Genomic DNA, 10,967 nt, shown 5'->3' with positions numbered 1-10,967 from the left:
CATGCCAATTAACCCAACATACACATCTATGAGATGTGGAATGAACCAGAGTACCCAGAGAAAACCCATGTGGACATGAGGTGAATGTGTTAGCTCCACACAGACAGTGGTCCGTCCAAGAATCTATTTTTTTCCTCATCAACATTACAATGAAATGACCTTGAATAAAATATCATTCAAAGAACTGTTGTATGCACAATGAAACATGAAGAGAATAAAAAAAATTATATAAATCTCTTTAAAAGGTAAGTAACTTTGCAAAGTAAAAGTAACAACAATATACTATTAAATTTATTATCTTGATATAATGAGACATTACATATAAAACAACACAAACACAAGAGCTGAGAGGAGGTAAAAGGAAGTTTACTGTTGTAACTTTCTTATATGATACCTAGAAAGATATAATGCAGAAGTTAGACTGTGATAAGTTAAAATATAAAGTATATATTTATAACTCTAAAACAACCACTAAAAAAGCTAACAAGCCAATATTATTAATATGAATACGTTTAAATAAGTAATAAATATAAAGAAATAATATAAAATAACACTCAAGTATCCAAAAAGGCAAAAAATAAAAAAATGTTAAAAAAGGATGAAACATATACAAAACGTATCATATCTGAGTCTGGTTTTAATGGTTACTTTGTCTCTTTAGATGCATTTTGTCTTGCTTCATATTGTGCCTTGAAATAAACCTGATTTTAAGACATTCTCATTCCTTACCACTTCTAATATGCAGTCGATAAAATTTCTTGTAAAATTATATCCAACTTTGTTAATGGTACTCTGTTGAATAGGTTTTCCCCCCTACAACTACTTAGTAAGCTATTTTTGCACAGAACTTGTATTCATTATATTTTAATGCTTTTTCACTAACCCCCTGTTGTGGAGGTATATCTCATTTTCACACTAACAAGAAATCCACCTGGCTGAATAAAATATAATATTTACATGTTCTTCAAGTGATGATTTAACATTACATTTCTCTGGTTGGCTAAGATCATCACTTTCAGAACTGATTGATATCAACCTTTTCCACCCTCACACACAAAGAGCTTACTTATTACCAAAATCGCATGTCTGCAAATATTCAGTCCTGCCTCGAGTGCCACCAAATGGTATCAAATGATCTTGAGGATGTTCCTGTAGTCTATTTCACACCCAGAAATCAATGTGTCAGACTAAGAAATATCGATATGACACATCAAAGATATATATTTGATGACATGTATTTACTCAAAATATATTGTGCAGTCATTCTGTTTGTTAGTTTCACCGATATCAATTGCATATTACACATCATCTTTTACTGCTCAGATTACTGGAGATAAATTAGAAAGTAAAATAAATACTCATGCCTTTGAGGATCTAGTAAGGAAAGACAGGAAATACTCAATATGCAGTATCAATAAACAGAACAAATAAGCCCATTCTTTCTTAGAAACTAATCAATGCAGTGGAAGAAAAAGAGTAAAGCAGAATAAGATTGGTGGTGAGTACTTAGGATCAGGCTGGTTACAGTGATAAGTTGAATGTTCAGCATAGGGAAGGCATCTTTGAGAATTTTAAATAATTCTCCTAGTTGTCCTTATGTGTAGTTCCCTCATTTCCTTCAAGTCTTTGTCATATTGAACAAAGACTTGAAGGAAATGAGGGAACTACACATAAGGACAACTAGGAGAATTATGTCCCAGTTAGACAACTACTGCAAATGCCATGAGACACAAGCATGCCTAACATGTTCAAAGGATTTGAGGTAGATAAAGTAAATGAAGCCCAGAATAGTAATAACTCAGTCAAAAGAATAAAAAAGAACAGTTCATGTAGGGCCTTGTAGACATATATGGGGATTGGACTTTAAATGGATGGATTATAAATATCCTTAGCAGCATTTTTTAAATTCTCATTGCACTTGGCTCTTGTTTGTGAGATGCAAGCATGCAAGCGCATGCGCGCATGCACATACATACACACACACAGTTTTCTTGCTATTCGTTGAATGAATAGAGCAAAGGCTAATAAGGTGACTGTCAATGGATCCCCTAGCACAATTCCACATAATGTTCTTTGTTCCACTAGTGTCTTCTATTTTTTTAACATCTTTCACAGTGTAGTGTCTAGGAACACAGATTTTTTGCGTCAGGCTGAGTTTGAATCCTAGGTCTACCACTTAACAGCTTTGTGATCCTGGGTAAATTTATACTCAACTAAAAATAAAATTATCTTTGTGATAAATCACATGTGAATACAATAAGACTATGTATATTAGCTACTATTATTTTAAAATTCCACTTGTTCTCCATCTATGTGTACTTGACAAAGACCTTAGATCTTACTTATTAGGAGGCTTTTTTCTCTAGGTGAGAACCCAAATTGTTCACTATAACTCTCTCACGGCACACTTTATTCATTTCTTCCACAAAAGTTATTTATAGTTTTAATTAATTTATTTATTTACAGAAGTATTAGTTTGCTATCTGGTTCTCCCTGAAATTCTAAATTCTACTCTATTGTTTAGTCATTCTAGTGTTCCATTAGTAGATTTCTATCTTGCACATTGCGGGCAAATGACATATGCTCTCAAATGTACATTTATATTGGTTTTTCCTCCTTTTTATCATCTCCTTTGCTCCCTCTCTCCTACTTCGAGAGATCCCCTTCTCACATAAACTACCTACACACAAGTCCTTCACTCAAACTCTTCTTTAGGAGAAGAAAACTGAAATTAGATAGGAGCCCAGACATGGGAAGCCCAAGGTGAAGTGCCGGTGGGAGACAACACAATGTTTTATGATGCCTGAGAGAAACATGAGGGACCTACAGAAGCAACCACATTGGGTGCTTGGCCGTGTAGTAGAGGCAAAGGCCATTATTGTTATGGTTGCTCCAGCTAGAAAGAGGGCAAGAGTATATATCTGGTGAGATGTGTAAACTAAATCTGGTACACTATTAACATTTTGTAGATTATGCATTTTTTTGTTTATTTGAGCTACTTTGCTCGGCTACTGTTAAGAATAGTACAAAAAAAAAAACCCAATAAATTAAAAAAATCAATACTAATATAATACAAGAAATCCATTTTAGATACTAGAATATACGAAGCCCAGAGTCTTTAACTTGACTGAGTTTCCATAGTTTAGAAGTGATAGAGCCAAGTTTCAGAGTGCATCTGCCTGGCTTCAGAGAATGGGCTCTTTAGTTCACGCAACTCACTATCCTTTTTCATGCACTATGCAATAGGGGTTCCTGCTCTTTGAAATTTCATTTCTTTACCCCTATTTCTTTGTAGAGTCTACCTATTATTCTATAAAATTTGGTATCTTCATGTCACTTTCACCAATCTCTCCTGTCCACAGTGATCCTTTAATTCTCTGAATTTTGTAACCTTCAGTGGTATACTAACTTTTGCTGTTCAATGTTTTATTTACTAATCTTGACGTACAAACCTAATATTACATTCTTTAAGATAAAGAATCTGTGTCGTATGTGATTATATCAATCAGCTCCTCTAAGATAGAGTCTTATGTCAGTTTCTTCCCTGAGCAGACTGCCAGAAAGAAGATAAAGCACACCAAGCAGGTGGCATCTCATCAAAGAAAACTTTGCTTTGAAATCAGCAGGTTGAAGAAATCATAACTTTATACATCCCAAGGTTTCATAAGTTCCTGGAAAGAAGCTGAAGGTAGAAGTAAAATGGTCCTTAATGACATAGAAATTGTCATCTCTAAAGCATCTAAGAAGAGATCAGCAAAATAGTACTGTTGAAATGTAGGAAGAAGCGTACATCCAATACTCCATCACTTAATTGTTCCCACCTCATTACCCATGCATAAAAATTTTTAGCTCATAGATGTCTTGATCTTATTTAAAATTGTGTTAATCAGGCTTAGGTTTTCTATCTTTTCTTCTCATTATAATTGGTTAGGAGCTTCATTGCCTAGAATTTGCAAGAGTATGTGAGTACAATTTTAAAGCCATAGAGATTCTTAATCTCCTTGACCATGTGCCTTAGTCATGACCAAAAATCAGAAACAAATAAATGAAAAAAGATGATCTTTTTCAAATATTGGTGAGGAAAAGAACTTAGACCCAGTTTAAGTTGTCTTAATAATATCTAGTTTTCATTCAGACAAGAAGCTGATATAAAAAAAATGAAGCAAAATAAAAGAATAAAATTTTTAATTGCTCCCTTATTACCTTATGGAGGCCATCTTTAGTTCGGTGGTCAAAAAACTTTGAAGATTATGAGCAATCTGCTGACAAAAGGATCTCAATGCCACTAGCCAATTACATTTTACACCATCAGTCTGGGAATAGATCCAGGACAACATTCAAAAACTCTGCCTCTCATGGACATGGACAGTGGATTAGTGGTTACCAGAGAGAAGAGGGGGAGGGTGGAGGTACATAAAGGTAAAGAGGGTCAAACATTTGGTGACGGAAAAAATTTAACCTTGGGTGGTGAACACACAATGAAATATACATATGACATATTGTTGAATTATATACTATTTAATTTTATTAGCCAACGTCACCCCAATAATTTTAATAAAAAATTAAATTATAAATCTATTAATATACAAGGAAATTTTTTGTGTGCAATAATTACCTAACCCCAAATTACAATTCTTATTTAGTCAGTGGTTTTAGAGCCCTTTGTAACATAATCCATCATCCTGGTTTGAGCCATGAATGTTGACCTCTCTTTCTCAACCAATTACTAACAACCCCTATGGTATACACATATGTAAGCGTTTTTGAGTTGGCAACAACTCATTTCCATTCATAATTACCTAAACTTCAGGTCTTTTTACTACCTTGAACATTAATGAATAATATAAACCTCAGTGGAACTAGTTCAAGTTTTGAGTCATTGGATTGTGTGCATGTATTTTAACTCTCATATCTCAGCTTATGTTGTGGTTTACTTTGCTTGCCCCTATGAGGCAATTATTTAAGTTGTCATCCTCAGCTTCATGCATTGTGCTGGTCCACTGGCCAGGCAGCATTCCAAGACCTCCCCATTCAGCTGTGAATGTTGACACAAGTCTCAGGATGATGATGTACAATTACAATATAATCCCAGAAGTAACATGTTCACATCCGGGATGAGCAAAATGAGTCTTCATTTCAAATCAGAATGAATCTTTTGAGACTACATCTGGTGGCAATTGATGAATGATTACAACTTCTGTTAAGTGAGTTTATCAATATGACCATGAGATACTCCCTAGAATACATACATAAATTGTTCCAGATAGAGGGACAGTAACTATGAAGTTTAGATAAATGTTTGGAACTTGTCCAGAGTCTCTCATAACTCAGATCTAGTCAGATGTCTGTTTAGCAAAAGTCTCTAACTATTAAAAGAGAAGGAAATGAACAACAGAAAGTCATCCTGGAGATCTGCTGCATCATAGCTACTCTTCCTTGATGAGCTATGTGAAGTTGAGGTGAAGGTTTATGACTCTGTCTCCCTCCATATTCAAGGTTATTTTACTGCGTTGCCACATTTAAATATGTTTGTATTCCTCATACTGTCTAGAACAGTTAAACAATGGAACCTGAATAAAAATATATTATTTATTCATTTATCTATGGTTTCCATTCTGTAAACATAATCAATTATACTTTAATGTAGAGATGTTTCTAGGCTATGTCTCAAGACACAGGACCTTCCTTTGCCTGATCATCAGCCAAGTTGACTAGTGAAATCGCATCACTGATTACACACACAGTTACTGTCAAGACCAATAATCCTTTCCTTGTACCTCATTGTCCTTCCACATTTGCGTTCCAAATCCCAAGCATCCATTCTTAACGTATGAAGAGAACACTAAAAATGTATCTTTACTTTTGAACAAGTAAAGAAGGTACATTTTAAATAAAATTTCTCTAAATTTTTCTTTATTTCTCTAAACCACGGAATGAAAGATATTAAAGCATTAATTGATTTTAAGTAGTCTGGAATTTAAAGTACTTTTCCATATCCTATATATTCAAAAGTAAACAAGACTCCTTCAAATACATATGCAGATATGTGCACATGTAATGATGTAATTGCATTGAAAGGAAACTGAAGCAATAACCACCAAAATGTAGATAAATTATTTTTTTCTGGTGAAAAAAAAGGTAATAGGAAAGGGCAGATAGAGGCAGACTATTATATTTTCTTCTTAAACGTGTTAAGTGTTGGAATCTTGATTAAAACTGAATTTACAGAATACTTCATAAATATTACAAATAAAAGGTAGGTTTCCATTATTGTTTTATTATTTAGAAAAATATTAATAATGTTGCTTTTTACTAGATCTTAAATCTAAAACATTGCTCGAGTAATCACAGAAATTTTTAAGACTTTAAAATATTTTTCTACTCTCCATTAAAATCCTAAAAAATGAGCAGTTCAAGGCAAGATGCTCTGTCGTAGGCACAGTTGGAGTACATCAGTGACTAGCTCATCTCCCTCTGCCAGTCATCCCCTATCTAGTTACGCAAGTCATCCTGGCTTCTACTGGGACTAGAAATGACAACTTAGTTCTGAAATAGGTTTTCTTTTTTAAAAAGTTAACTGAAGAAGTGTCTTAAAACTGTGCTTAATTTCCATCATTACCACTTACATAATTGTACTCACCAGTTCTGTCTTAGACAAAAGGCATACTTTCAGGTGATAGCCTCAATTTAGAGAAACTCAGAAATTAAAAGGTCCCAAAGGAACATAGTATGGCTTGGTTAAAAGTTTTCTACCCCAGAGGCTACTCTCTATGACGAATATATGCCTCACGCTCTCCCATGAACACTGGAAACCAACGAAAATGGTGTGGTTTGCTGCAATATGATTTTATTTCAAATTCTAGCTAGAATATGGACAATGCTTTATCCTTGGAGGAAAAAAAGGTCAAAAATGGGGTCTTTCTGGTAAGAAGATACAATCTATACTCTGTAAATTTCTTAACTTCTCCTTTAATTCCCTTCCTCTATCAAATTTAAGATATAGTTTTAATACCATGTTTTCCTACTACTAATTGGGATGGTTTGGAATTGCTGCATAGATTGCAGAAATATCAAGGATTTCTTCCTCCAGCTACATCTTGGGACTTCCCACAGCATCAAAAGATATGCTTTTTTATATAGTCTCACAGTGCCCTAAATGTCCTGGCTAAGGAAGTATTTATATTCACAGGGCCACAATCATCAAAATCTACAGTTTTTCCGGATTAAGAGACTGTTCCAGGCACAGATATATAACTATAATTAGCAGAAATTTCCAAACTTGGAGAAAAATGATTATTAATAATTTAGCTTGGAAAGAAACCTAATAGAAAACATGGAGGAAATTTTCTTAAAAGCTATAACAGTCAGCAGTTACCATTGAAATTGAATTACAGTCTTGGAACCGACCAGCATGAGGTGCAGAATAGTACCACAGAGGAACCGGAGTCAGATTACATTGGGTGTGCACCCCAGTCACACTGTTTCTCAGCTCTGAGACTTCGAACAGGCTACACGCTGAAATGAGGTTACAGCCTCAGAATACTAAGATGTAGTTCATGGTTTATTATGAAGATTAAGTTAGACAGTGTGAATGCTAGTTTCTAGCACATGGGATGTATTCAGAGAGACAGAGAGACTTAATTTTCACATGACCCAGCTCAAAAGGAAAAATGTAAATTGTCTCATTTTCTTATTTTCTTTTTCTTTTTTATTTTCTTAAGTTTTGATTATCTTTAGTGAGTTATGCTTTAAGTTATTTGATTTTACACTTGTATTATTGAATCTGGAGATTTATCTCTCCCACCTAGGACATGCTTAAAACTAATCATAATCGTATTATTAATATGAATATTAATATAATTACATTAGCAGCAAATTTTGCTTTTGTAATTCAACTAAAATAATGTTAGCAACTTTTAAAGCAGTATTAGGTGAGAAATAGATACAGGCTTTTACTTCTTTGGTATAATCTACAGCACCTAAAGTCTATTTCTTCTTCATTTAAAGCACCTAGAAGTGATAAAGTAAGTGTGTGGTAAGTAAGAAAATATTCAACAAATTCTTGTTGACTATAGTAGGAAAAATAAAAAAGCCTCTTCTACCTCTACTACTTTCTAATTCTGTTATTTTCATCCTTGATATCAGCTCACTCTAATGAATTTAAACAACAACATCAGCAACAATTTCAATTATAGACAACATGAGGATAAGCCCAGACTAAATTAGAGGAAAACCTGAAGCAATTAACACCAAGAGCAATAACAGAATTATTATAGATACAGAGAATATACTTTATACAGCTATTGGCCATTCATATTTCTTCTTATGTCAATAAACTTTTCATAGAACATTAATTCTTAGGAAGAGTTTTATTATTTTTTCTTGATCCATAGAAATCCTATTTCTTCTTAGTCAGACTAAACTCATCTCTAAACCAACATTCCTTCCAGAAACTAACTCTAATAAGTCCGCTATTAACTGTATTATTTTGGGCATTTAGCTTCTGTTGATTTGGCTTTTCAAGCAGTAAAATGAGTATGATTGTTGTCATGGTTATGAAACAATGATTAAAAGAAATTCAATCTGTTTGTATATGATATTTACTCCGCTAGCACAAGAGAAAGTCACCAGCCAAATAGTGTTTGAGAGAACTATATTTCAAAAATTATGGCTTCTCAGGTTAAGGCACATGAGACTGAATGGAAGTAACTTTCTATACACATGCTGGAAATGGAAGGATTTACCTAACTCTGAAATGTCTAGCCAGAGGTTCAGGGCCTTCTCATTTGTAACATGCAAAAAACCCTTTTTCTCAAGTAACTTGATGCATAGTTTCTCTCCTAGAGTTAATCACAGACTTTGGATCATTTTAGTCCATGCAGAGATTCCCAAATTTTAGTTTCTCTGAAGTCATCTTGTTTTGAATCAGAAACTTAACCCCAGATTATGTATTCTACAATCTTAGATCATGTCTGGCAAAATGGGCTTTCAAACACACTTTAGAATTCGATAGTCAAGACAAAACCTGAGATTTCACTGTGCCTAAGTATTTCAGATTTGAGTAATTTCTTACAGAGTACAAAAGCTTTGAGTTTCATGAATAGAAAAAATTTTCTTCCACTTGCTCATGATTTATCCTTTCTTTATGTCTGGAACATTTATTCTTTCACTGATCATTAATCACCGATTCCTTGATTAGTTTATCTGCTCTGTAGTTAACTTTTTTTGTTGGTGTAAATGATTTGTCATTTTGGCAAGACTAGTATTAATATTTTTTTTAAAACTGATTCACTTATTTATTCATTACTGAAAAAATCAATATCTTTCAATAATGTGCTAAATATTATTTGTTTTTTCAAATTTAAATAAATTCTTTTCTACCATATAACCCTAAAACAAAATGTCATTTAAAAAAATTTTATTTTATTTCAGGTCCACAGTATTGAATTGATCATAATCTTAGATTTATAACATACTCTCACCATTTTTCCATGCCCATTTTGTTTTTGTTTCTTTACTAATAAAAGTGTACTTGTGAAAACATGACCTGATACAAGATTTAAACAATTGAAAATATCATATAATGGCTTCTGTGCTCATCTTTATGCTGACCATTGGCCTTCCCACACGAGATTGTATCTTATATCTTATATCTTTTTTGCATACATGGTTTTAACATTTTATACAAGGTCCTGAAAACTGTACTGCTAATTTTCTATTGCTTTTTACTTTATAAAAATTATGCTGAGTTAATCCATATAGGACTTTTTTCCTTTCATTGTTATATTGTTATATTAAGATACATCTATATCATTATATATAATTGTACTTTATTTGTCATGGTTCTGGAAAATATTCCATTTTTTTGCTTATGGACATTATTATAAATTTCTTCTTATATACATATGCAAGAATTTATCTTGGGTGCGTAAATGCGAGTGGAATTGCTGGGACATAGAATGTGCAAATGTTGAACTTTACAAGATGAGGCTTAATTATTTCCAAAGTGATTATATCAGTATACACTTTCATCAGCAATGTGTAAGAAATCCTCTGGATTCACATACTGTTTAGTCAGAAAATCTAATTTCATGTTTTGTTTTCAGATGAATTTACAATAAACTGGACGAAATGGAAGAAGTTAACCAGTCCGTGGTGTCTGAATTTATTATTCTTGGGCTTTGTGATTCATGGGAGCTCCAGGCCGTCCTCCTAGTGATTTTTTCTTTGCTTTATTTGATCACCATTTTAGGCAACATCTTCATTGTGCTCCTAATTATCTCTGACCTTCATCTTCACTCCCCTATGTACTTCCTGTTAGCCAATCTTTCCTTCATTGATTTCTGCCTTTCCTCAGTCACTACTCCTAAAATGATTACAGACTTTCTCAAGGAGAAAAAGACCATTTCCTTTGGAGGCTGCATGTGTCAGGTTCTCTTTGTACATTTCTTTGGAGGAGGTGAAATGGTGCTACTTGTATCAATGGCCTACGACCGTTATGTGGCCATCTGCAAGCCACTTCATTACTCCAGCATCATGAGCAGACGAACATGCATCGGGTTAGTTCTGACATCGTGGATCATTGGCTTTGTGCATTCAATAAGCCAACTTTTTATGATTATAAATCTGCCCTTCTGTGGACCCAGAGAATTGGATAGCTTTTTCTGTGACATTCCATTGGTGATAAAGCTAGCTTGCATGGATACCTATATTCTAGAAATGTTGATAAATGCTGACAGTGGAGTACTTGCAACCACCTGCTTCATTCTGTTGCTGATCTCTTACTCTTATATTCTGATTACTGTCCTCCTTCACTCAAAGGATGGGACATCTAAGGCTCTCTCCACTTGTACTGCCCACATCACAGTGGTGGTGCTATTCTTTGGGCCTTGCATATTCATCTATCTGTGGCCACTTAGTATCACCTGGGTGGACAAGTTTCTTGCTGTATTTTATGCAGTCATCAC

The 10,967-nt window shown here is 33.8% G+C and overlaps 1 protein-coding gene across 1 annotated transcript; it reads left to right on the top strand.

The window, feature by feature from the left end:
* Positions 1 to 10,131: 10,131 nt before the first annotated feature.
* LOC105307942 (olfactory receptor 4K15-like) lies at positions 10,132 to 10,965 on the top strand (the record flags this gene model as incomplete). Its single annotated transcript, XM_011383622.1, has 1 exon — positions 10,132 to 10,965. A coding segment is annotated over exon 1 (834 nt), but the record flags the coding sequence as incomplete, so codon positions are not given.
* Between the last annotated feature and the right edge of the window lie 2 nt (positions 10,966 to 10,967).

This window comes from Pteropus vampyrus, unplaced genomic scaffold (assembly GCF_000151845.1).
Source record: "Pteropus vampyrus isolate Shadow unplaced genomic scaffold, Pvam_2.0 Scaffold533, whole genome shotgun sequence".
Lineage (NCBI taxonomy): Eukaryota > Metazoa > Chordata > Mammalia > Chiroptera > Pteropodidae > Pteropus > Pteropus vampyrus.
This window is presented reverse-complemented; position numbering and strand designations above follow the sequence as displayed.